The sequence below is a fragment of the Budorcas taxicolor genome, chromosome 12 (genome assembly GCF_023091745.1).
Source record: "Budorcas taxicolor isolate Tak-1 chromosome 12, Takin1.1, whole genome shotgun sequence".
In the NCBI taxonomy this organism is placed as follows: domain Eukaryota; kingdom Metazoa; phylum Chordata; class Mammalia; order Artiodactyla; family Bovidae; genus Budorcas; species Budorcas taxicolor.
Window position 1 is genome coordinate 21,913,678 of NC_068921.1, and position 26,971 is coordinate 21,940,648.

Consider the following 26,971-nt stretch of genomic DNA (forward strand, 5'->3'; position numbering starts at 1 on the left):
GAGCCGGGGGGCCGTGTTTGGTCGAGAACGCGTCATCCGCCGGTGTTTCTAGTGTTGTTCGTTTCTCGGAGATGTTCTCGAGGGTCTCGGCGGTCCTCCCTTTTCGCCCCCTTTCCCAGCTCCCTCTGTGCTCCGCAGGCCCGGAGGCATCGGCAGCCGTCGTTGTGCCCCTCGCTTCTCCGCACGGAACTGTCAGGTACCGCGTTTCCGCGCTGGTGGGCCCGCAGGTCTTCAGGCACCCCTTGTCCCGGCTCCGGCACGTTCAAGTTTAATCTTTCTCCGGCGTCCTGGGGTTCGTGTTATGACCCGCGAGAGCTTAGAAGCCGCCGCTTTAACTCTGAGCAAGGGAAAATCCCAGAAAGATAAGGTGACTTGCCCAAGGTCATAGCGTGCGTGGGGAACAGCTGCAGTCACAGGCCTGGGCCGCTGCCCTGTGCGCTACCACCTACCGCCCCTCATCTCTCTTCCCGCTTCTCCCCTCATTTTATCCAGGTTCCAGAAAGCGAAATTCTTTTGTTTTATGTACTTTTTAAAATCAAACCTCCCAAGACTGTGATGGGCTTATTCCTATCTTCATAATTGAAAGCGCTGATCTTTATGCCAGCACTGGGGTTATGCCCCGAATACACAATCCTGCCATCGCAGAGCTTAGAGTTCCACCAAGTAGGCAGTTCAAGTATAGTGGAGTAACCGCTGAGATAATGTGAGTAGCGCAGAATACGGCAGAATTCGTCGAACAGGTAATAGCTGGATGAGCAGAGACGCCTGACGGTTGTAGGGGAGGTTCAGGGTGTCCTTTCTGGAAAGAAGTCTGGTAAAATCTGAAGGGGGCCCGAGGGTTTGAGTTAGCCAGGCAAGAAAAAGATTTGCAGCATCAGTTCAGTCCAGTCGCTCAGTCCTGTCCAACTCTATGCGACCGCATGAACCGTGGCACGCCAGGCCTCCCTGTCCATCACCAACTCCTGGAGTCCACCCAAACTCATGTCCATTGAGTTGGTGATGCCATCCAACCATCTCATCCTCTGTCTCCTGCCTTCACTCTTTCCCAGCATCAGGGTCTTTCCAATGAGTCAGTTCTTTGCATCAGGTAGCCAAAGTATTGGAGTTTCAGCTTCAGCATCAGTCCTTCCAGTGAATATTCAGGACTGACTTCCTTTAGGATGGATTGGTTTGATCTCCTTACAGTCCAAAGGACTCTCAACAGCCTTCTCCAGCACCACAGTTCAGAAGCATCAATTCTTCGGTGCTCGGCTTTCTTTATAGTCCAACTCTCACATCCATACATGACTACGAGAAAGTTAGGTTGGACTAGAGTTTTATTATTTTAGTGTTATGCAGTTACTATTAAAATGCTAGTTATTATTTGTTTAGTGTTGTACAGAATGCTAAAACTACTGCACAATTGCACTCATCTCACACGCTAGTAAAATAATGCTCAAAATTCTCCAAGCCAGGCTTTGGCAATACTTGAACCGTGAACTTCTAGTTGTTCAAGCTGGTTTTAGAAAAGGCAGAGGAACCAGAAATCAAATTGCCAACATCTGCTGGATCATGGAAAAAGCAAGAGAGTTCCAGAAAAACATCTATTTCTGCTTTATTGACTATTATGCCAAAGCCTTTGACTGTGTGGATCACAATAAACTGTGGAAAATTCTGAAAGAGATGGGAATACCAGACCACCTGACCTGCCTCTTGAGAAACCTATATGCAGGTCAGGAAGCAACAGTTAGAATTAGACATGGAACAACAGACTGGTTCCAAATAGGAAAAGGAGTACGTCAAAGCTGTATATTGTCACCCTGCTTATTTAACTTCTGTGCAGAGTACATCATGAGAAACGCTGGGCTGGAAGAAGCACAAACTGGAATCAAGATTGCCAAGAGAAATATCAGTAACCTCAGATATGCAGATGACACCACCCCTATGGCAGAAAGTGAAGAGGAACTAAAAAGCCTCTTGATGAAAGTGAAAGAGGAAGTGGAAAAAGTTGGCTTAAAGCTCACCATTCAGAAAACGAAGATCATGGCATCTGGTCTCATCACTTCATGGGAAATAGATGGGGAACCAGTGGAAACAGTGTCAGATTTTATTTTTTGGGGCTCCCAAATCACTGCAGATGGTGACTGCAGCCATGAAATTAAAAGCCGCTTACTCCTTAGAAGGAAAGTTATGACCAACCTAGAGAGCATATTCAAAAGCAGAGACATTACTTTGCCAACAGAGATCCGTCTAGTCAAGGCTATGGTTTTTCCAGTGGTCGTGTATGGACGTGAGAGTTGGACTGTGAAGAAAGCTGAGCGCCGAAGAATTGATGCTTTTGAACTGCGGTGCTGGAGAAGACTCTTGTGAGTCCCTTGGACTACAAGGAGATCCAACCAGTCCATCCTAAAGGAGATCAGTCCTGGGTGTTCATTGGAAGGACTGATGCTGAGGCTGAAACTCCAGTACTTTGGCCACCTCATGTGAAGAGTTGACTCATTGGAAAAGACTGTGATGCTGGGAGGGATTGAGGGCAGGAGAAGGGGCCGACAGAGGATGAGATGGCTGGATGGCATCACCGACTCGATGGATGTGAGTTTAAGTGAACTCCAGCAGTTGATGATGGACAGGGAGGACCGGCGTGCTGCGATTCTTGGGGTTGCAAAGGGTGGGACACGACTGAGCGACTGAACTGAACTGATACATGCATGATTTTCCTGGAATAATATAGGTTACTTTCAGTAGTGCTAGAGCAGTGTTGGAAGAAAACATTGAAGCACAGGTTATATGAGATTCAGTCTCCTGATTGTCACCTTTCTGTTATGATACCTTTAGTGTTAATTTGACTTTCACATGGGAAATCGTAATTAGCGTTTTCCTGAATTCATAGGTACCACATGTTGAGTATTATATTGAGGCTCCTGTGTACTGATTATAAGGATACTGATTATGCGGTTGGTTTTCATTCTGATTTTTAAGTTGTTCGATGTGTTAGCCTCTGACAGTTTTATGAGCAGATCAAGAGTTTCTTTCAGCATTTTTGGAAGAAGCCATTTTCTCTTTCATTAAAGGGTTTCATAAAGGGCTTGCCCGATGGCTCAGCGGTAAGATATTTGCCTGCAGTGCAGAAGATGCAAGAGACTTGCGTTCAATCCCTGGGTTGGGAAGATCTCCTGGAGGAGGGTATGGCAACCCAATCCCGTATTCTTGCCTGGAGAATTCCATGGACAAAGGAGCCTGGCGGGCTTTAGTCCATAGGGTCGCAAAGAGTTGAACAGGACTGGAATGACTGAGCAGGCACACAGTAAGCTACCACTTACTAGCTGTGAAAACTTGAGATACTGTTTAACCCATTGTCTTATGCTGTTTCTTGAGATCAGTGGCACCAAGTCTTGATTAAATGCAGATCCTTGGGCCTGATTCCAGACTTACCAACTGAGAATGTCAGGAATCCATGTTTTAAATAAGGTCCCTTTTTGATTCATATAACCTGTAGAGGTTAAGAACCACTAATTTAACCTATTTGGGCAGCAGCTTCTTCTGTAATGTGGAAAAATATAATAAGACAACCTGTCCTGTAAGATTGTAAGGATTAAATGACATAGTAACGTGACTACTCAGATGTGGTCCTCTGACAGGCAGCATCAGCATTACTTGGGAACCTGTTAGAAATGCAGACTACAAGTCCCTCCCCAAATCTGCTGAATCAGAATTGTTGGTAGAACCAAAGAATCTGTGTTTCAGTAAGTCCTCTAGGTAGTTATTAAAGTTTGTGAAAGTGTTCTAGCCTATTAGCTTCATGAAAGTAGGGACCTTGAGATTCTTATTTACTAATGTATCATCAGTGCCTAGAATAGTGCCCAGCACAGAGTAGATACTCACTATATTTAATCAATGACTTTCATAGGTTATACCCAGTTACCAAGACTAGCACATTCACTAGTTTTTAAGGTGCTTCAATATTAACTATATTAAAAGGTTCTTAATGCCACAGAATATAAAATTAGACATTTGGGTTCCTTAGACATTTGGGAAATCTTTTTCTGCATGAAATAGATGGGATCGTTTGTGTTGTTCTTTTTCATAAATGAATCTATAAAGAAGAAAGCAGAATGGCAACTCTTGCCACTAAATATTCTTTTTTTTCTGTCCCATTTTAGCTTAGTTTACAAAGAGTGATTGGTTAAATGACATTGGTAGCTCAAGTGAGAAAGTCAAAAAGATTAGAATCATAGCCAGGAATTTTTTTTTTAAGAAAGTAACCTTTGTTATTGATAGAAGTTTCTTTATTTCATAGTGTTTAATTGTGAGATATTCTTATGTCAGGTTAAGAACAAGAACTAGGCAGTCTGTTAGTTTCGGGTTTAAGAATAATACATTGAAATTTATTAACCATGTCAGTGGTTTGCAAAGTTTTTAGTGTTATGGAACACATAGACAGTGATATTTGTATTAATACCAAACCTTGAGGTAAATGGAAGGAGGCAACAGACAGGCACTCCAGGAGCTGCTGGCCCCGAATAGCTTTTGCTGGGCTCAGGTGGGCAGCATCTCAGCACACCTGTAACTTACTTGTGCTCACCAGTGTGTCTTAGGCCTTAGTGAGCTCTGAGCTACATGGCCTTGGGTAAGTTACATCTCTGGTTTCCAGTTTCCTTATCTGCAAAATGGGGGTAATACCTGCCATATGGAGTTGATGTGGGTGTGAGAAAATATACATAAAATGTTGCACATAACTAGGCACACAGTATGTGTTCAAGAAATGTTAAGTGCTGTTCTTATGGTTGCTAACAACAAGAATAAGCAAAAGGGAAGGGTTTGAACTGAAAGAAATTTAAATCTACTGAAGCAATGTTTTGAGCCCTGGCTCTGTTATTTTGCATTATATTTCCATTTTTTTTTTCCTTTAATCTTTTCAGGACAAAAAGTAATATCCAAAGATATTTTGGCACTAACAGCATGATCTGTAGCAAGAAAGATGATAAGTCTGTTCCAGCCTGTGAAATTTCCAAAGAAACGGAGAACCAACAGAGTATAAAGGAGAATAAGAAAAAAGACTTGGTAAATATTATTAAGGGCATGAAAGTTGAATTAAGCACAGTAAATGTACAAACAACAAAGCCACCCAATAGAGGACAACTTAAAAGTTTGGAAGCTGCAATTGGCAGACTTCAAAAATCTCCAGAAGATGCCCCCAGAAAGAGGTAAATTGAATTGCAATTCGAATTTTTTTTTTAAAGTAATTTTGGAAACTCCAGTAAACTTTTTCTTGCAGAAAAAAAATTTTTTTAGAGTACATTGGAGGTATGGAATTAATGAAGACAATATTAGTTTGTAAACACAGAGACTAATAATTACATGAGAAATAAAATAAGTGGATATCTTTGTAGAGTCTAGAGAGAGGAAAAGAATAGTGATCTAATTGAGAATTCCACATTCTTTTACATATTTATCAGTTGTTAACCACATTTAATTGCTTTAAGCTGTTTATTAGCACATTATTTACGTCCTGATTTGAAGGTAGCTTTGTATCTCTGGAAGACTTCTTTATTTGAAATTCCATTTAAAAATTCCACTTAGGGTAGAATTTTGGCATGTTAATTACAGCTGTTTTATATGATTTCCTTTGCAGTAATTCCAGGGCTCTCAGCTTATGTGGTTTCTTAAAAGTATTATAATTCCTTGTGCTTGTCAAAAGAGTATAATTTACTGAATTTAAGTACAGTCATGATATTTTAGCATTTTGTTGTAGTTTCTATGTCAGGATTTTGTTTTAGTTATATATAAGTATATAAATAATGATTGCACCAACGACATCATCAATAATAAGAAATGTGGCTGTAAGATCCCTATCTGTCACTTAGCAGAATAAACAGATAATACAGATTTCTGTACTCAGAGTGACTGAACACTTTTTAATTAATTTTTATTACGGTTGCTTTTCAATGTTGTATTAGTTTCTGCTGTACAGGAAAATAAATCAGCCATATATATACCTATATCTCCTCCCTTTTGGACTTCCTTCCTATTCAGGTCACCATGACTTAACATTTTAATGGAATTGTTTGATTTCTATATTGTATCAAAACTACCACTGGAAGGCATAACTAGGTAGAGAGTAAGCTAATTCAAACAGGAAATGCCTGTAATAAGTATCTTCTCCTCCTTTTTAGAAACAATGTAAAACAAATTAAAATATATATACATATAATTAGATAATATTCAAATATACATTTTAAAATATTTATGAAGAATGAGGGTTTTTCCCGTTTCCAGACCTGCTTATGGTCCCTTTTGCTTTTTTATTATAATTTAGTTAACTGTTAATGAAGTGGTTCAGATATGTTGATTGCTTTGCAGAGATTCAGTGAGTGAAAAGTGAAAGTGAAGATCTCTCATATGTATCAGACTCTTTGCGACCCCGTGGACCATACAGTCCCTGGAATTCTCCAGGCCAGAATACTGGTTGCCTTTCCCTTCTCCAGGGGATCTTCCCAACCCAGGGATTGAACCCAGGTCCCCCGCATTGCAGGCTAATTCTTTACCAGCTGAGCCACAAGGGAAGCTGAAAAATACTGGAGTGGGTGGCCTACCCCTTCTCCAACGGATCTTCCCGACCCAGGAATTAAACCGGGGTCTACCTGCATTGCAGGCAGATTCTTTACCAACTGAACTATGAGGGAAGAGATTCAGTAATTTTAAAAATTGCTTTCCAGTTAGGTATGAATGAGACAAGCATAAAAGGAGAATTCTGTGCTGAGACTGCTTTGTGTTTTAAGGGATTCCAGATGCACAGATCCTCTGGACTGTCCTGGTGGCTCAGAATCCGCCTGCCAGTGCAGGAGACTCAGGTTCAATCCCTGGGTCAGGAAGGATCCCCTGGAGGAGGAAATGGCAACCCACTCCAGTTACCTTGCCTGGAAAGTCCCATGGATAGAGGAGCCATGGGCTGCAGTCCATGGGGCTGCACAGAGACGGACACGACTGAGCGAGTAACATAGACAGATGCGCAGAACTAGGTTAGTCACTGTCTTTGATTCATGGTGCACTGTCATTGCTTCGTGCATGGCCTGCTTTTAGTGTTTTTATTTGTATTATGTATTGAAACCTGTGCACATTTATATAGATACCATGGATGTGTAACTATTGCCCCCAAAGTTAGCAGCATAAAACAGCCATTTTTTTAATGCTCATAAATTCTGTGGGTCAGCAGTGTGGATGGAGCAGAACGAAGGAGGTTAATCTCCACCTCACAATCTCTGAGACCTCAGCTGGAAGACTTGGAAGTTCAGGAGCTGGAACCATCTGTGGGTTTGCTCAGTCTGGTCTGGCAGTTGATACTGGCTGTTAGCTGATACCTTAGCCAGAACTGTTACAGAAACACCTGTGTGTGGCCTGGGCCTCCTCACTGCATGGTGGCTGGACCCCATCTTCATCTTCCCATCAGTAACCTTCTGTCCTGAGGCAGCCGCTGTTCTGATTTTTTTTTCCCACCTTAATTTGGGGAGTGTCCAGAGAGAAAGTGAGCCCCTAGGAGTTGTGTAGTTTTTATGACCTAGCCTTCGACACTGTCACTCTCATTCCTGTTCCATACTGATTTTTGAAGGCTTTGTGCTTTTTAATCACAGCAGCTGCTGGAGAACCGTCTTTACAAAGATACGGTGACAGAGAAAGGAATGCGGTAGTCTAATGTTAAAGCTGTGAATTACCTTGACTTAGTAGTTCACAGTCGCTGACAGACATGGCTGATATTTCCCTGTGGTACTCTGGGGTGCCTTAGGGCACAGTTTGGGAACCAAGGTCCAGGTCTATATTGAGCTCCCTGTGGGAGGCCCTGGGACCACATCTTTAAGTTTCTTAGAATTCCTGTTGTCTGAAAGGCACTCTAAGGCACCGTCTTAAATCTTTCTAAGATCTTAGGTTTTTACAGTCATGCCCACAGCTTTGGAGCCAAATATATCATGAAAGCTAATAAGACCCCTGGTGGGCACAGTGGTAGCCAAAATTTCTATCTCCTACGTTAACTAATATCCTTGTAACCAACCAACTGCCTTTTCCAGTTTCAGCTACCTGTTCTTTAAGGTCCCCTTTCTTTCAGTTCCGGGTAACACTGACTTACATACAGCTCTCACTCACAGCTTCCTTGAGGGTCTCTTTGAGGCCAAGCTTCAGGGATTTGGGAACCTCAGTTTTCATGTTACACATCATTTCCCGAGATAGGAAGCCAAGTAAAGTAAAACAGTAATTTGGATCCCACTCATTGAGATGGCAGTTATTTTCAGTGAGTTAAAAAACATAAATAACTTTTTTTGTAGCTGGCATATTTTTCTGGTAACTAACCCTAATTTCCTAAAGAATAGCCCTTTTTTTTTAGCTTATGGAAAATGTAAAATAGAAGGTAAAATCCTATGATGAAGTTTTGGCAGTTACCACATCTTGCCATTCTTGTGTCATCTATACCTTCACTCGCTTTCCATCTCCCACTTGATGATTTATGGTTCCCCCCCACCAGCCGGGTAAAATTTACATACATTGAAGTATACAGATCTTAGCGGCAGGATACTAACAAATTGATGTGCACGTGGAACACCCACACTTTCCAAGATGCAAAGCATTCCCCAGCTTCAGCTTCCCCATCAGTAACTTTCTGTCCTGAGGCAGCTGCCGTTCTGATTTTTTTTTTCACCTTAATTTGGCCTTTTGATATAAGTAGAATCATGCAAGATACACTTTTATTTAATCCAGCTTCTTCCATTCATTTTCATACGTGTGACGGGGGCTGAGTATTGTTCGTTGCATGGATATATATCACAGTTTACCTGTTGTGGTGATAAGTGCTTTGGGTTGTTTCCAGTTTGGGGAGATTTTGATTAAAGCTTATATAAACAGGTTTCACGACTTTTATATTTGCTTGCAGTCTGTATTGTTTTTTGAACTAAAATGACATCTAATTTAAAAATCCACAGATTTATCCTTTTTGAGGCTGATCCCTCATCCTTCCACCTTCATATATTGTTCTGAGTTAGTATTGTGCTGCATTAAGGATCCATTAACTTGAACTTTCAGCATTGTAACACTTATTATAAAACTGATACCTCATATTTAAGAATTCTTTTTTTTTTTTAAGTTTATTGAAGTATAGTTGATTTACAATATTGTGTTAAGAATCCTTGATTTTGTTAGAAATTGAATGGTACTTTTCGAATGACGAGAAGTTTTTTACCCAGGAAATCAAATTTGACTTTCCACTGAAGTCATGCCTCCCTCTCATTTGTTTTCCATGTTCCCTTTCTGAAGCAAGTCCCTGAGCCCGGAGTTGGTGGCGGCTGCGGCTGCAGTTGCTGACTCTCTCCCTTTTGACAAGCAGACCACCAAGTCGGAGCTGCTCAGGCAGCTCCGGCAGCACGAGGAAGACTCGAAGGCTCAGAAGGATGGAGAGAAACCCAAAATTAGGTTAGTGAGTCAGATAGCCGTGCCAGTGGCACTGATACCGCCAAGAGACTGGCTTCACTCAGTGCATGCTGAGCAATATATATAATATATCCATTCGTATATTAAGTATGCCTCGTAAATATTAGCAGTTTGATTTCTGTTATAACTCACATGTTAATAAGGAGGATCACAGTTTTACAAGACCAGTGGAATGGTTAAAACTTCTTTTGAGAAGTTACATAATTCTTGTCCCTGAAAAAGAAGTGGTGCATTCAGTAGTTATTAAAAATAATAAGTAACAGAACAAGAATTTCTCTGAGAAGATTTTTTTTTAGGTAAATAATATGCTGATTTTATGCATTATATCGCTCATTTTATTTGTATTTGAACAAACGTAAGGCAGCAAATAAAAATGGCTACATTTCAGCTGTAATGCAGCTTTTTAATCTAGGTGATAGGGATAAAGATACTGATTGTATTTCCACTTCTCTGGATGTGTGACAGTTTCTCATGAGTGACACCTTAATCATGTTTTGAATGAACATTTCTGAATAGCACTTTTAAAAGACAGAGCAGCAGCAATCTTCGTGGTCTGTGGTATTGATACACAACGTATAGTCATTTATTTAGACATAACTTTTTTGTTCATTATTAGTACATAGACGTGTAAGAATTATATGAATCTCATGTTTCAGAAAGTTCATTACTCTTCCATAGCTAAAATTTCTAACACACTTGACCTTTCTCTTTTCTCAGTTTCAGTAACATCATATCAGATATGAAAGTTGCCAGATCCTCCACAGCAAGAGCTAGCACACAGCCAGTGCACCAGATTCAGTTTGACGAAGGGGCTGATGATTTTGTTGACCAAGAGAAGATGGCTGATCTGAGAAAAAGGTACTCAGGGTCTGCAGTCTTACTTGAGTTGTTGAACTATCGATTTACTCTGTTGCCGTGTATATTCTTGCTGTTGGGTATCTGAGCGTCATGGATACATTTATATCTGTCTCCGTAGTCTCTGCTTACCATCTCCTAGAAAGGAAAAGATGTACTGGGTTTAGCAGCCTTCCATTTTCTATCTCGTAAATCAAAATGGGCCCTGCCTCACATTTACCCTGATTAGCGGTCTCCTGTTTAGAGTAAGTGGAGCTGACCAAACTCTGAACAAACGAATGTTTTGTGAGAAGCATTATTTTTCATTCTGATGTAGCATGTTCATGTAGCCTTTACCTTTTTCTAGAATCACCTTTCTTCACACCTCAGAGAAAGGATCCACCATCAAAAAAAGGAAGATCCATTATAATACCTTTAAGTGGTAGCTTATTTGTGGCAATCTCAATTCGGTAATTTGTAGTTCTTAAAGATGCTAAGCCATGTCTTACATAGTTATTTTATAGTAGAAAGCTGTCTGTGTTTACGTAAAGTTTGTGCTTTTTCTCCTTCAAGCCTTTGAAGTGATAGTTGGGGAGAGAAAGCCGAATATTTAGCATGTTCTGACAAACACTAACTGAACTTTATAGCAGGATGTGCTTACAATTGGAGTGTTTTCTGTGTGTTGCTTTATTACATGGATTTTGTTCTACATATAATCTCAGGAACCTGAGTTAGCGCCTTCTGGGTATTAAATTATTAATTTATACAAGAGGATTGGAAAAGATGGTCAGCAGTTAATAAACGAAGTTCAGATGTTATAGTGACTTTGGAAGATTATTTGAATTAAAGTAATTTGTATATCTGTGACATTGAGTGAAGTAGAATGTGTCACTTGGAATTTAACTTACGATTCCTCCAATAATGACCTATATGGGAATAAAATCTCAAAAAGAGTTGCTATATTTATTTGTATAAGTGACTCACTTTGCTGTACAGCAGAAGCTGACACAGCATTGTAAATCAACTGTACTCAAGTGAAAAAAAAATTCCACAAAACACCCTAGAAAACTTCACAAACAAAGAGCTGCTCCCAAAATATTTAACTGTAGTCATCTTTAAATCAGTCTCCGAGTCAGTCTTTGAAATGATTCCATGCAACTACATCAGAATGCTGTATCATAGGTTGATTTTTAATGATTTGAGCGGTCATCAAAAATTAGAAGGCCACAAGGCGGAAGCTAAAAAAGTAGGGAAGGGGTTTATGTGCTTATAATGCCTGCATTAAAAAGCTGCTTACAGGACTCTAGAATAAGGGGAAGCAATGATACACCAGATTGTTCACCTACTGTTGACTTGGGTTGGAGCAACCTGAGACAACCCAGGCCTCAACTGATTCCTTCCATCAGAAATGGAGAAGTGTGAATCACAAGTGCTGGCTTTGGAGCCACGCTGGCCTGCACCATGCATCTGACTAATTCCGGGACATCTTTCATAGTCCTGTCAGTCTGTTTGCCTACCTGTGACTTGCTGAATATGACGCCCTAGGGCGTGGCTCAAATGGTAAAGAATCTGCTTGTAAGGCAGGAGACCCAGGTTCCATCCCTGGGTCAGGAAGATCTCCTGGAGAAGGAAATGGCTACCCAGCCCAGTATTCTTGCCTGGAGAATCCCATGGACAGAGGAGCCTGGTGGGCTACATACAGTCCATGGAGTCCCAAACAGTTGGAGACGACTGAGCTACTAACACTTTTCGCTTATCTAATTTTAATATGATATTTTAATTTTTTCAGTTAGTTTAATTTAGTAGAAAAAAGTAATTTGATCCAGAGAAGAATTCAAAGTTATTTTAAGAGCTAACCTTCCAGTTTATAACCTAGTGTTTAATCTGCTAGGACATTTTTTCAGATAAGAACGTGAATTGATGCATAAAGCAGTTGATTAAAACGTACAAAGAAAAGTTACCTATTAACTCTGTGACATTAATTTTGAGTTAATTAAATAGTTTTGTAAATAAAGTTAATCATAATTTTAAAATTAGAGAACGATCACTTTGCAAGTGGAGATGTTTTGATTTTTCTGTGCAGTCTTTTATAATTATAATTTGTAAAAAGAAGCATGCAGTGTTTTCTACCCTTAAATGACTTAAATATTGACTTTAACAGTTTTTAACTTAGCATATTTTGATATCTTTCCACAACATCAGATTCTCTAAAACCTTAATATGCAATGGAGCAAATAAAAATTGTAGTAAATTAAGCTGATCTTTTCAATTAGGTATTTTGGAAATTAAATTGTTGTAACTGCTTTGCTGTATTATGATGCAAAAATTCAGGTGAATTTATTCCTATTTTTAATTGTCAGTCCTAAAGACATGTGGTTTAATTCAAATATCTGGTGTGAGTCAGTGGAATTAATTTTTAATTTTTTTTTACTTTAAATTTTTATATTGACTTTCATATAAAAGTTTCCTCTCATAAACAATTTTTGTTGACCATGTATAAAAATATTCATTAAAATAATTTTTTTCTTTTTCAGTTTTAGGAAAAATATATACAAGGGGAAGAGACTTAATATTTTTGAGCTTAAGGCAGTTACCGAAGAGGCACCTGAAACAGGTTTGTTAAGAAAATAAGACTGTTCTCCTGCACTGAAAGTGATCGTGGGCTGCCTGTGCCCTGGTCATGGATACTGGAGGGAGAGGAGTTGCTGAAAGATCTTTCCCCATGTTTGAAGAGCCTAGCCATCAGTTCCAAATCCTGGAGTTTTCACACACTAGCCAAAAAAAAAAAAAAGTAACACTATTTATTTCTCAGGCGTGGAAACGTTCTATCTTTGAACAGTGTCCTACTTTGATTGCATAATAATCGGGTATTTTGATATTCTATCCTGTCATTGACCATTCATACTCATGTTCAGTCTTGTCTGACTCTTTGCGACCCCATGGACTGTAGCCCTGCCAGGTTCTGATCATGGGATTTTTCAGGCAAGAATACTGGAGTAGATTGCCATTTCCTCCTCCAGGGGATTGTCCCAACCCAGGGATCATACCCCCATGTGCTGCATTGCAGTGGATTCTGTGTTCACTGAGCCATCAGGGAAGCCCTGTCTACCTGGATCTTGCTTATTCACGTAGTTGTTAACATACTTGTGTTGGTCAGGTTTCCCCTTTGAAATGTTGCAGCCCCACAGGACACAGGAGGTAAGTACTGTCTGCTTCAGGAATCCAGATCTATAGAGTGGCTGCTAACCTGGGTTAAAATGTTAATGATCAACTATTAGACTGTTTGCAACATACCTCTGTGTTGTTAGTAAAGAAAAATTGTAATGTCTGCCCTAAGGCATCTTACTATCTAGAAGAGGAGTGTCATTTATAGATGCTAACTTGTAGAAATGGTTTAGAGATTATTTAGGAGATGGGAAGGAGAGCTTTCAGAAAATGTATTTAGTGGGCTTGTAGTGTTTTTTTCTTAACACACTTAGTCGGTTAGTTTTTGTTCTCTTCTCTCGGCAAGAAGTCAAATTCCTTAGTTACCATTTTAATCCTAATTAAAAAAGAACTAAGAGTGTCCTCTTGCTTGACATTAAATTTGTTTTACTGATAAAGTAAGTGAAGAAACTCCATACAAATGGTCTATGCTTATAAGTGACTTTCATTTCTAAACATTGTAAGTTAGCTTTTTGAACCTTGGTAGATATAATTTTAGTTCTGATATTTAAGTTCCTAGGCCATCTTCCAGTGGCTCTATCAGTTATAAAAACATCTGATTTTCCCACTGTTCAATAAATCTCTTGACATTAGTGGCTAGGTCTCACTGATTTTTGTGTAATGAATAGTCCCTAGCCAAGTGGCTTACAAATAATAGGAATCTGTTATCTTAAATCTCTTTTTTAAACAAATTGAGCTATAAATAAATACCATGGAGAATAGGCATTAATTCAGTCACTGTTCATTTAAACTGAAAATGAAACTAGGTGACCAACCCCTTGTACTGTGACAGCTGCATTCTCTCATAGATGATTGATGAAAAGGAAGTGCAAAAGCACAGACATGGAGAATGGATCACCTCTCCCCTGTTGAGGTGGCAACTCTTTTTGGCTACACTGTGCACTAGCGGATCTTAGTTCCCCGACTAGACTAGGGATTGAACCCAGTCTATCAAGGTGAATCTTAAACCACCAGACCTCCAGAGAATAACAAAGTGGCAACTCTTAAACTTGTCTCTGAAAGGGAATTCATTGACAGGGTAGCTGCTATTGTCTGCCTAATGAACAACCAGAAGAGGGACATGGATTCTTGAAGGAGCCAGCTTGCTTTTTAAAATCAGGTATCCTATTCCTGAAACTTAAGATGAGCTGACCCAGAGATACTGAAGGTATATGTATTTTCTAAAATAAAATTAAGTGATTATGCTCTATTAAGGAAAGTAGTGCACAGATTTATATAAATATACTCTATTGAAGGCATTTTAATAAGCTCTGCTTGCATGAATCTGAAGAAAGTCTTTTGTTCCCAATTAAATTCAATCATAGCAACAATGTGCAAACTTACATTTAGTGTTTTTTCACTGCTCTTTCCCTACCATGTGTTGATAAAAATAATGCCTGACATGTTGGCATTCGTTAATTATTTATTGACTGACTGAATGAGTTCTTCCATCCCATGGTTCCCAGATTTTGCTCCCTGCTAAGTTCTTACACTGCTGCATATCTTAGACCCAGCTGCTTATCCTGGAGTAACCTAGAGCTGAGAGGCAGTTTAGCCTCATGGAAAGAGTTTTGGTGTTGCATAGATCTTGATTATTCAGATTCAGATTCTGCCTTACTAACCTCTCAGAGTCTCCCTTTTCCCATTTAGGAAGTCTGGGTAATACATACATCTCAAGGATTAAATGAGATAATATAATTAAACTGTCAAGTAGTGTCTGGATGGACTTCCCAGGTGGCTCAGTGGGCAGAATCTACCTGCCAGTGCAGGAGACTCAGGAGACACGGGTTCAATCCCTGGATCAGGAAAATCCCCTGGAGAAGGAGATGACAACCCACTCCAGTACTCCTGCCTGGGAAATCCCATGGACAGAGGAGCCTGGTGGGCTACAGTCCAGAGGGTCACAAAAGAGTTGGACACTACTTAGCGGCTAAACAACAGTGTCTGGAACACAGTGGGCGTTCAATAAATAGTTGTGACTCTTAATAATGATTATGGAAAATACTTAAGTTGATCAGTGTCCACTGAATAAATTTAAAAGTTGTAACCATAATAATTAAATTATTTTCTGTTATGATTACTCTAACTGTGGCTAATTAGCCTAACTGCTGAAGTCTCCTTATCCCATGTACAAGACCAACATAATTCATAGGTAGCAGTCAGTATGTGGTCAGGCACAGTCATACATGAACTTCCATGTACAGATCTATGTATGGATCTTTTTTAGTAAATAGGAGTAAAATGATGGTGTGATAGGTGTATTCTTAACTTCTTAAGAAACTGCCAAACTCTTTTACAAAGCAGTGTACCATTTTACATTTCCACCAGCAACAGTTGGTGAGAGTATGACTCATTCTTCAAAGATGTCTTGAATTTCCAAAGGAAATAAATGATTGAAATGTGATATAGTGATCATAATAAGCTAACATTATATTACCTTATTCATAGAGTTGGTTGTGAGGATTAAATGGACTAATATATAAAAACCATTTAGCACAGAGTAAATACCCAGTATACATTAACAGTATTATCATTGTCATTGTTATTGTGATTTAGTTTACATTAATAACTTATCTCGACAGACTAAAACAGTCTAGAGTTTACAGATCGAAATCACATGTTGTATAAAAGTTCTCACATTCATCAAAAGGATCCTTGAACACATGGATGTTTCTTTTCTCCACAGTAGAGGGGACTGTGAGACTAGGGGTTAATTACCTAGCATTGTAGTAAAAACAAAAGTTGAGGCTTACAGTTATTGTGGTTGTAGTCTTTATATATAGTTTTTGTTTCCATTTTAGCTATCAGAGAGTGACCTTTCATTATATACTGTTTAATTATGAGTTTCAAGATCTCAAAATACATTGCCAGTTCAGAGGTGATGATAACATTTTTAAAAGAAAGATAATTACATAGAACTGTGTGTATTTCATATGTCTTTATTCTACAGAGGCAGCACCTTCTCTTTGGGATGTAGAATTTGCTAAGCAGTTAGCAGCAGTCACTGAACAGCCCTTTCAGAATGGTTTTGAAGAGATGATCCAGTGGACAAAAGAGGGGAAATTGTGGGAGTTCCCAATTAATAATGAAGCGGGTAAGTCTTAACAACAGAGGTTTATAAAACTCTGATTGAGATTAATCTGGTAGATGTTCAGTTGTAGGTTCTGGATATTTACCTGAATTTCAAAACTTAGTGTAGACATCTTTGTGATGTCCTAAAAGAAATCTGACGGTGTTTTTAAGAAGAATACTAAGATTTCACTTAATTCTGATTGTTCGATAAGAAAGTAAATTTCTATGGCAGAAATGACATCATGAATTTCTATGACATCCAGGTGTTGAAAACCGCAAATGACAGTTTTGTGCTTGCTAAGCAGGAGATAACTTGGTAAATCTTCTAATACATTAAATACTGGGTAAGATCATCCTTCAGTTTGGGGCAACATTACAACTCTTCAAGTAGTACACTAGTGTCTTATTTGAAACCGTTGCATTAACAAGGCACGTGTTTCTTGTATTCAAAACCTCTCAAAGCAAGTATGTTTGGAGGCTTTGAACTTCCTTGGAACTGTGGCTGCATACCTAGATACTTTGAGCTGGTAATAAAATATTTTCTCCTTTTCTGGAGATCTTTCTGGAGGTGTTACCTCTTCCTCAGTCAAAAGGAAAACAGTATTAACTCTGCTATTTATTTTTTATGGCACTCATGATATCATCAGCTAAACATGTCATTGAATATTTATAGGTATATTTTCAGTTAGAGATTCGTTTACTTTTATGGTAAGATTAGCTAGAAATTGCAAACACCTCAGGAAGTCTTAGGAAAACGTAGTCCATATTTTAACATTTGTAATATTCTGCACTGTAATATTTTAATTTTTGATAACCTTTCATTTGTTTGGATAAGTGGGGTAGAAGTTTAAATAGTCTTATATTTTCATATAGTAGTATTTTATATAGGAAAACTTTAGGGGCTTACACATCCTTTAGCAAATTCTTAATATTTTAAATATTTGTATGATATATTCAATAATATAGAAATCTGTGTTTCATCTATTACATAATGTGCATTCTGAAAGGTATCAGGGTAAGGTAAAAAAACAAAACCCAAATCCACAGACTTGTTTGTATAAACCTGAATACAGATTCCAGCTCTGTCAGTTATTAGCCATTTGCCTCTGAGGTAATAATTTAACCTCCTGAGCTTCAGTTTCCTCATCTGTAAATTAAAGAAACCTCATTGGAAGAATGTAATGATTAAATCAGATAAGTTAGTGAGTTGCTCAGCACAGTTCTTGGCATATAATACTTAGGAATAAATGTTAGTTCCTTTCCCCTCTTGTATGTGATCATAGAATTTTAAAGTAGCAAAAAAAAAAAAAAAACTAAGAAATACAATCTGTGATGTTAAGGGAAGACTTCATTCTGTATTTGTTGAAGCTTGGACGTTCCAGGTCCTCATGGTGACAGACATGTTTTAAAACCCATTATTGAGATAGAATATGCGACTTAAGAGAAACAGCGAACTGTGGTGATTAGAGGTCAAGTGCCTGAGTGAGGCTTAATCTCTCCCAGCCTCAGGTCCTCCGTCTTATAAAATGATAGAAATAATAATAGGACTTATTTTACGGAATTCTTCTGAAAAACAAGTCAGCTTATACAAGTCACCATCATCATCCCTGTTTGTACAACAATGATATTGTGAGGGGATTTGCTATTATAACTATTTTGTCTTCTATAACATTTTAAAATCTTAAAATGTTCACAAGGATATTGTGTATTTTCTAGGCACCACCAAATAGGATCGTAGGAAAGCATGACTTGGTGATACATTGTCATCAGCAGTGAAACATTTCAGTTCATCAAAATCTTGCGTGTTCAGATGCTAAAGAATTTAGCTTAGATTTGGCCTGGTTTTCGAGAAAGTGCGATTTCTGAGAAAGGGAAAAAAAAACCCAAACATGTTTTCTGGTTAGGTTGGGGAGATAAATGTGACAAGTGTCGATGTACACTGTACACATTATTGATGCTCCGGGGTCAGAAAGGGAGGCATCTCATTTCCAGCTCCTGAAGGCAATTGTTATCTGAATGAAAAACAGGAAGGGAACTGTGGAAACTTTCTCACTTTGATCACCCCCCCTCAGTACACACTTAAGATATTCTCAATACTTTAATAAGAGGACTGGCCTTAGAACCCGGAGTCTTAGCCCTTTAGTAACGTTCTTTTATGTTTGCTCTCTCTCCTAATAATTAGTTTCATGAAGATTTACTTTGATACTTTTGGAAAAAGATTCCCCCCGCCCCCAAAGAAAAAACAGGGGCTTACCATGTCAGGTTGGGAACACAATGCTGAAAACATCTTAAAGGCATGTCCTGTGTTTACAATTTACTTCCCAGTGTTGTGTCTTTCTGTTACATTAAAAAAAAAAAAATCTGTTGTTTGTTTTGCTACTTAAAATGTAAAAATTGTCTTTCCAATTTGATGTATTATTATTATTATTTTTTGGCCAGTTAAGACCTGACTTGTCCCTTCTGATGTGCTTTTCCAGTCCAGAGATTTATAAGAATGGTTGCTGCTACTGCTAAGTCGCTTCAGTCGTGTCCGACTCTGTGCGACTCCATAGACAGCAACCCACCAGGCTCCCCTGTCCCTGGGATTCTCTAGGCAAGAACACTGGAGTGGGTTGCCATTTCCATCTCCAATGCATGAAAGTGAAAAGTGAAAGTGAAGTTGCTCAGTCATGTCCGACTCTTAGTGACCCCATGGACTGCAGCCTACCAGGCTCCTCCATCCATGGGATTTTCCAGGCAAGAGTACTGGAGTGGGGTGCCATTGCCTTCTCCATATAAGAATGGTTAGGTGGAATTATTTCCAGTAGATTTTCCAATAAGATCACTTTTATTTTAGCTTTGGCTTTATCTAAACTTAATCCCATTTTTATCACTACCCAGTTAACAAGAGTCTTGCTCTTGAATATTCATCAGCCATGTATATACCACCCAAATTACAGGTGTCTTTGAAATGCCCTCCAAGAGTAATTCTCAGTTTGGAGGCTTCAGTGGGCAAAAAAGTTCAGTCATGCTTTTATTTTTCAGTTGGTTTAAATTTGTTCACTTATAACATGCCATCCTTTGCCTGGGTGTCTGGAATGAGTGCTATAACATGAGCTAGCAAGAATAGTTAGAAAAGCTCAGAATTACCATAAAACTCAGTGGTGGTTATGTGGGAGGATATAGTGTGGAGAAAATCGGGGCAAATATAAAGATGATAGGTCTGTGTTGTCTGAAACAATCTGCTGGTTGTTTCAGATGGTGGCCAGTGAACAAGAGCCTCAGAGTACTGCCAGGAAAAGAAATAATAGTTTTGACAAAATAGAAGTGAAAACAAGTCAAAGTGAAAGTGAATTTGCTTCAGTGCTGTAATACACTCTTTGTCAAATTGCTCGTTGCTATTTGCTGGATTTTACCTTTTATTTGCTATACTGTATTTTTAGCTGTAGTCAGTAATATTAACACATTATTGACCAGGGGATTTTTGTAGAAACTTCACGCCTATGGTGTTAATACGTCTCCAGTCAATAATGTGTTAAATTGCATTTACTAATATTTAAAGTAGAATTAGACACAGATTTAACCTATGTTGCTTTAGTTACTTGTACACCACTGGGGTTTCCTTCTTGTCTGTAATTTTCCACTCTTATTTTTTCCTTACTATATATTGTTTCTTTTGCTTATTAAAAAGTATTTTAAGCTATAGAAATGAATGTATGAAAGTTTACTCACAAAAACGTAATACAGAAGAATAAAGAATAAACTTTACCCCTCAGTTCTCTTCCCTTTTCTTGAAACAACCATTGCCAGTAGTTTGATGTATGTCCCCACATCCACCTTAAATGATAGTTTCACATTTATCTTTGTTTTGGTCTAAATGGGGCTGTATGATACATATAGTGTCCTGTAGCTTTTTAATTTTATTTAGTTTTACTTAGCAGTATGTCTTAAGCATTTCCTTGTCAGTTCGTAGAGATCAACTTTGTTTTAGTACTTCTGTAAAATGGGAACTATTAAGTATTCTGTACTATGCCATTGTATGAATGACTGGAATTTATTTTTACCATTTTCCTACTGATGAATAGAGCTTTAGTGACTCCTGTGATACATATCCTTCTGTCCATGTCTGAGTATGTTAATTCAAGGGTCAAACAACAGGCATATTTTAAACTGCAATAAATACGGACACATTCTCTTCTAATAAGATAGCCAGTCGATCCTCCAACTGGTGAGGATGATTCCACCATTGGTGGGAGTGGGGAGGAATTATTCACTAATCAGCATACACACTTAATTACCCTACTTATCAATTAAATGATTCATTCCTCTTTTTGTTTTAGTTTCTCCAAAAAATAAAACTGCCCATCTTCTTTGGGAGATGGATGGTGTAGCTATCTAGAGGTACAGGTAGAAGATGGATCTTGGGAGATCTAATTATCCCCTAAACCAGTTTTTAATTAGTCTTCTGTTTTTTGTCCCTCATCCCCATTCCTAATTTCAGTGGTATATGGTGCCACTAATTTCCAAAGCCTTTGATGTCTGTTTGCTTCTTGATTTGGTTTTAGCATTTTTCAACTCAGCTGACTCAACTCAGCTGAGTCAGTTACTACTTATCTGTCCACTTTCCTTCTAACATTTTGGTGATAATCCTGTTACAGTTTCATTTTCTGTTCTGTTTATCTTTGAACTTTTTTACTTTTTATTCCTTTTACTCCCATCTAGTAGGTGTTAAAAGGGAGCAGAGATTTTAAAAATCATGTGTTCTATCTACTGCATTTTAACTAGAAGTCCTTGTTGCTTATCTTTTAACCGTTCAGAGTGTCTTTACCCAACAGAGATTTTAATGTGGACGTAGGTCTGTTGGCTTTTTCCTGTTTAATCCGTCTGGAACTTAGTTTCGTATGTAGTGTCCCTTCTTTATCGCTTTCTCTCTTTTTTTCCTTTGTTTTATGCTTCCCAGTACTAGGCTTTCTTCACTCGTTGACTCATTCAGGAAGGGTCTGTTCATTATACCTTCTGAGTTAAAAAGATGATTGATTTATCATCTAGAGAAGAGTAACAAGATAAGATCACCAATGCCCTTAGATGCTCTTCCCCCTGATAGAGCATAGTCATAATTTCTGTGCTTGTCTAACTCATTATGACTTTATGTCAGAGATAGTTGGTCTGTTAATGATTTAACAAATTAATTATTGATCTTGTATTAGTACAACTATTTTTAAAAATAGTTTCTCTTGTACAGTTTTCTGTCTTAAGTCTTATATCTTAAGTACGTCTAAGGATACTAATAACTAACAACCGTGACATTCAATCCAGGAGTCACCCTCAGATTTTTGAGAACAATTATTACCTTGATTTATTATGTTTCTAATGCTACAGACCTTATTTTTTAGCCCTAACATACTCTGTTCCAAATATTATTGAACATTGAAACCTGCCTTGTTTTTCATATTATACTAGCCATACTGATATTTTTTCTTTAAAAGAATATTGTCATGTGGAACGGTAAGCAGTATTTGATGATATGGAAAAGATCTTTAGCAGAGTGAGACTTTTTTTCATTTTTACCTCTATATTGCATTTTCCCCATTCCTATCCCCGGGTGCATATGCCTTAAAAACAAAAACAAAAAAAAGTAAAGATGGAGCAACTTGCTTGCCTGGTGATGTAAACTATTGATAACCATAGAGAATTCTCAATGGGATTCAAAGAAAGACTTTTTTTAAACAATTAATTTGTCTGAAAAAATACACATGAATTTAGGTAAAGGGCTAGAAGCATATACACCTTAGAAGTGATTAGTCTTGGAAGTAATCGGCCTTGAAAAATGTGAATAGGAACTTTGGAGGGTTATGGGATAGAGAACAACGTCTGTTTAAAATATTCCTGTACGTCTCTTTTCCTGTATTTCATCAAATACAACATACTTTTGTTTTTCAGAGTTTTAAATATCTCTGAAACTGATGTATCTTATTACGCTAGTCAGGCCGCAGTGAAGAGGTAGTTGTCATTGCCTGTTGTGGATATGCATCTAAATTTGAATTGGGGGCATCAGAAGAGGCCATCGTGGAGCCCTTAAGAAATGCTGCATCACAGATGTTCTTAATGGAATGTTGGAAAGCATGGCCACTGACAACTCAGGGTTGAGAAGCCAGTTCAGAAGAGTTGGATTCTGAATGTGAAGAAGTCTTGTGTGTTAGTTGCTCAGTCATGTCCAGCTCTTTGCAACCTGTTAAGTCTGTAGCCCACTGGCGTCCTCTGTCCATGGAGTTCTCCAGGCAAAAATACTGGAGTGAGTTGTCATTCCCTTCTCCAGGGGATCTTCCTGACGGAGGGGTTGAACCCACGTCTCCTACGCTGCAGGTGGATTCTTTACTGTCTGAGCCACCAGGGGAGCCTGAAGAAGTCTTAGGAAAACCTTCACCAATTCTGTTTTTGCTACATAATAAACCACTCCAAACTTCGTAAAACAACAGCCAAGTCATAACTGCTCTTGAGCTTATGTGTTTTCTGGCTGGGCTTGGGTAGGTGCCTGGGGTTGGATCATTCTTGATTGGTTTCTCTCACATGTCTAGCTGGTGTTGGCTGTTGTCAGGGGAGGCGATAAGGGGGTTATATGTCACTCATCATTCATGGGCTAGGCTGGGCTTGTTCACCTAGCTGTAGAAGAGTTCCTAAAACAATAGTAAAGGCTTTTCAGGCCTTTGCGTTGAGTTTGGTAATGTCCCATTGACCAAGCAGGTCACCTGGCCAACCTCAAATTTAAGGGTTGGAGCAACAGGCTGTATCTACCTCTTTATGGAAAGAAGGGCAAAGGCACATTGCAAAGGGTTATATATACAAGCATAGTAGTAGTGTGTGGCCATTTAGCAATCTAATGCCTTGATTTATTTATTGTGTGTTTTAGTTTTTATAAAAGTGATGACTAGATCTTTAAGTGTTCAAATAAAATTTTAAAAATCTCTTTCAATAAGTGGAAGATAATTCTAACTAATGAGAGAGCATTTCTAAGATAATTTTTTAGATAGTTTTTGAGATAATTATGGGTTCATGTGCAGTTGTAAGAAATGATAAATAGTCCGTGTGCTCTGTACCCATCTCCCTAGTAGTTGCCTCACGTATAAGCACAGGACAGCATCGCAGCCAGGCAGTCGGCATCGGTAGTGTTTCAGCCACGTTCAGATGTCAACACTTTCACATGCACTCTATTGGCGAGTGTGTGTGTGCTGTGGGTAGTTGTGCCATATATGTAGGTTCACGTGACCATCACCACAGTCAGCATGCAGAACAGCGCTGTCACCTCTAGGATCTCTCTTATGCCCGTTTATAGCCACATTTCACTCACCTCCCACTGCCTCCCCTTCCTAGTCTCTGACCCCTGGCAATCACCAAATCCATTTTCCTTTTCTCTAATTTTTTCCATACAAATGGAATCACATAGTGTGTAACCTTTTTTCCGAGTGCCCCCCTCAGGATGATTAATCTCTGGAGATTTATCCAAGTTGTTACATGTGTCAGTAGGGGTTTTTTGCTATTGTTTTATTGCTGAGTAATATTTCGTGGTTCGAATGTACCGTATTGTTTAGCCATTCACCTGATAAGAGACACCTGGGTTGTTTCCAGTTTTTGCCTGTTAACAATAAAGGTGCTATAAATATTCATGTACAAGTTTCTGTATGAATACAAATTTCCATTTTCCTGGGATAAATACCTAGGGGTGCAATTGCTGGGTTGTATGGTAGTTAAATACTACTTTTTAAAGAACCTTTCAAGTTGTTTTCAGAGTGGCTATGCCATATTATATATGTAGTTTAGACCATTATCCGTTCTTTGTTAATTTGAAGTACGAAGCTTTGATTCTTTTTCTTTCTGGTCAGTGATACCCAGTTCTCTGGCACCATTCATCGAAAAGACTGTCTTTTCTCCATTGAATCATCTATGCATCTTTGTGGAAAGTTGGCATATTCGTGTGGATCCGTGTTAGTCTGCTAGGGCTTCCATAACAAAATATCACAGACTGGGTACCTTTAACAACAGAACAGCCTTTCTCATAGTCTGCAGGCTGGAAGTCCAAGACCCAGGTGTTGGCAGTGTTAGTTTCTCCAGAGGTCTCTCTCCTTGGCTAGCACATGGCCACCTTTCAATTCAGTTGTGTTTTTTACCACGAATTATTTGTATTAATTTCTAACTGTTTGAAGATTTTCCTGCTGTTTTCCTGTTACTGATTTCTGTGTTGATTCCTTTATTATCAGAGAAGATACTGTGTATTATTTCAGTTATTTTAAATGTGTTGACGTTTGTTTTGCGACCCAGGGTATGGTTAAGCCAGGTGAGCGTTCCATGGTTGCTTGAAAAGAATTTGTGTGCTGCAGCAGTTCGGAGTGTTCTGTAGATGTCAGTGTAATCCTGTTGGTTAATATTTGGTTCTTCTATGTCTTTGCTGATTTTCTACTTGGCTGTTTTATCAACTGCTGACAGTGGGATAGTAAAACCATAATTGTGGATTTTTCTATTTCTATGTTTCTATCAGTTTTTCTTTCATGTATTTAGAAACTTTTGTTTGGTGAATGCGTAATTCAGGTTGCTATCTTCTCAGTGGGTTAGTCCCTTTATTATGTGATATTCCTCTTTCTGGTATTTGCTCTGGAGTCTACTTCATCTGATGTTCATGTAGCCACTCCTGCATCCCTTTTAGAAGTTAATGTTAGCAAGATATGTCCTCCTCCATACTTTCAACACCTGTGTTATAGGTGTTTGAAGTGAGCTTCTTGTATGCAGCATATAGTTGGATCATGTTTTTCTTTTAAGTAATTATTGATCTGTTAGGATTTAAGTCTCATTTTGTTATTTGTTTTCTGTTCATTTTTCTGTTTCTCTCTCCTCTGTCTTTTCTTGGCTTTCTGTGAGTTGCCTGAATATATCTTAGGATTCCATGTTATTTTATGTATTTTTTAGTGTAGTTTGTATAGTTTTCTTAGTGGTTTCTTTAGATATTAAAATATCCATTAGTAATAATTACTGCCCCATTTTGAATATTTGTAAAATGCTAAGCAGTGTAAAAGAGCTTTACAAGCTTTCTGTCTATTTAATCTTTAATCTTTACAAAAACCCCATGAAGAACGTGCTGTTCTAATACTCATTTTGTGCCTGAGGAAACTGATGTTCAGAGAAGTTCACTTGCCCAGTCACATGGTTGTTAAATTGGTGAGCAAACCTCTGTCTGACTCTAAAGTTCATGCCTTTAACTGTAATACTACCTCATTAATGTTAGTTTTATAGTGTAGTGGGGTTTTTTGGATTAATTTATTTATTTTAATTGGAGGCTAATTACTTTACAATATTGTGGTGGTTTTTGCCATACATTGATACGCATCAGCCACGGGTGCATTGACATGAATCAGCCACGGGTGCACGTGTCCCCCTGTCCCGAACCACCCCCCCCGCCACCCCATCCCTCTGGGTGGTCTCAGTGCACCGGCTTTGAGTGCCCTGTCTCATGCATCGAACCTGGACTGGCAATCTGTTTCACACATGGTAATATACATGTGTCAATGCTATTCTCTCAAATCATCCCATCCTCACCTTCTCTCGCAGAGTCCAAAAGTCTGTTCTTTATATCTGTGTCTCTTTTGCTGTCTCACATATAGGGTCGTCATTACCATCTTTCTAAATTCCATATGTATGTGTTAATATACTGTATTGGTGTAGGTTTTACATTAAAAATTGTAATGTATTTTGTCTCATTTCCTAGGTTTTGATGATGATGGTTCAGAATTTCATGAACATATATTTCTGGATAAATATCTGGAGGGTTTTCCGAAACAAGGACCAATTCGCCACTTCATGGAGCTGGTGACCTGTGGCCTTTCCAAAAACCCATATCTGAGTGTTAAACAGAAGGTTGAACATATAGAGTGGTTTAGAAATTATTTTAATGAAAAACAGGACATTCTAAAAGAAAGTGGCATACACTTTAGTTGAAGACCATGGAAATTTTTCTTTCAAGCTGTTGGAGATTCATATTATAACTAAATAAAATAATTTTACTAGAAGTTTTAATATACTGGTTCATTATTGTATCTGATTTGAATGGTATAAATACTAAATTATTTAAAAGTATATATGGTAGTAATTGAAAAATATTCCTGCATAGAAAAAAATCACCAGCTTTTATGGATTCAACTAGTAATTCTAAACAAAAAGAATATCTTAGAATTAGTAATAAGACAACTTTCTCTAACCTTTTTTTCATGCAGTAAGCATACTTCTTTGGAATATAATTAGCCATATATCTGATGTCATCAGAGGGCTATAACAGTTGAGAGGATTTACAGACTTACATGCATAGACTATATGTAAACATGCAGTTTCTATATTTGCATATTTGTGCTCAGCTGTTTCTGACTCTTTGCAACCCCACAGACTGTAGCCC

At 38.4% G+C, this 26,971-nt stretch overlaps 1 protein-coding gene and 1 non-coding gene across 2 annotated transcripts; both read left to right on the forward strand.

Moving 5' to 3' along the window:
* On the forward strand, window positions 1-26,590 carry MRPS31 (mitochondrial ribosomal protein S31). The gene is made up of 7 exons (XM_052650214.1): window positions 1-196; window positions 4,899-5,183; window positions 9,277-9,432; window positions 10,168-10,308; window positions 12,819-12,898; window positions 16,439-16,582; window positions 26,291-26,590. The coding sequence occupies exons 1-7, from the start codon at window positions 72-74 to the stop codon at window positions 26,518-26,520; spliced, it is 1,161 nt and encodes a 386-aa protein (XP_052506174.1). The 5' UTR covers window positions 1-71; the 3' UTR covers window positions 26,521-26,590.
* On the forward strand, window positions 12,924-13,055 carry LOC128057910 (small nucleolar RNA SNORA71). Its single transcript, XR_008200366.1, has one exon. It is a non-coding gene; the product is annotated as a small nucleolar RNA SNORA71 (small nucleolar RNA).
* Window positions 26,591-26,971: the final 381 nt, after the last annotated feature.

Coding starts and splice junctions, on each gene's coding strand:
- MRPS31 (XM_052650214.1), top strand. CDS start 72: ATGTTCTCGAGGGTCTCGGCGGTCCTCCCTTTTCGCCCCCTTTCCCAG. Junction 5,184..9,276: donor GAAGATGCCCCCAGAAAGAG/GTAAATTGAATT, acceptor CCCTTTCTGAAG/CAAGTCCCTGAGCCCGGAGT. Junction 16,583..26,290: donor CCCAATTAATAATGAAGCGG/GTAAGTCTTAAC, acceptor CTCATTTCCTAG/GTTTTGATGATGATGGTTCA.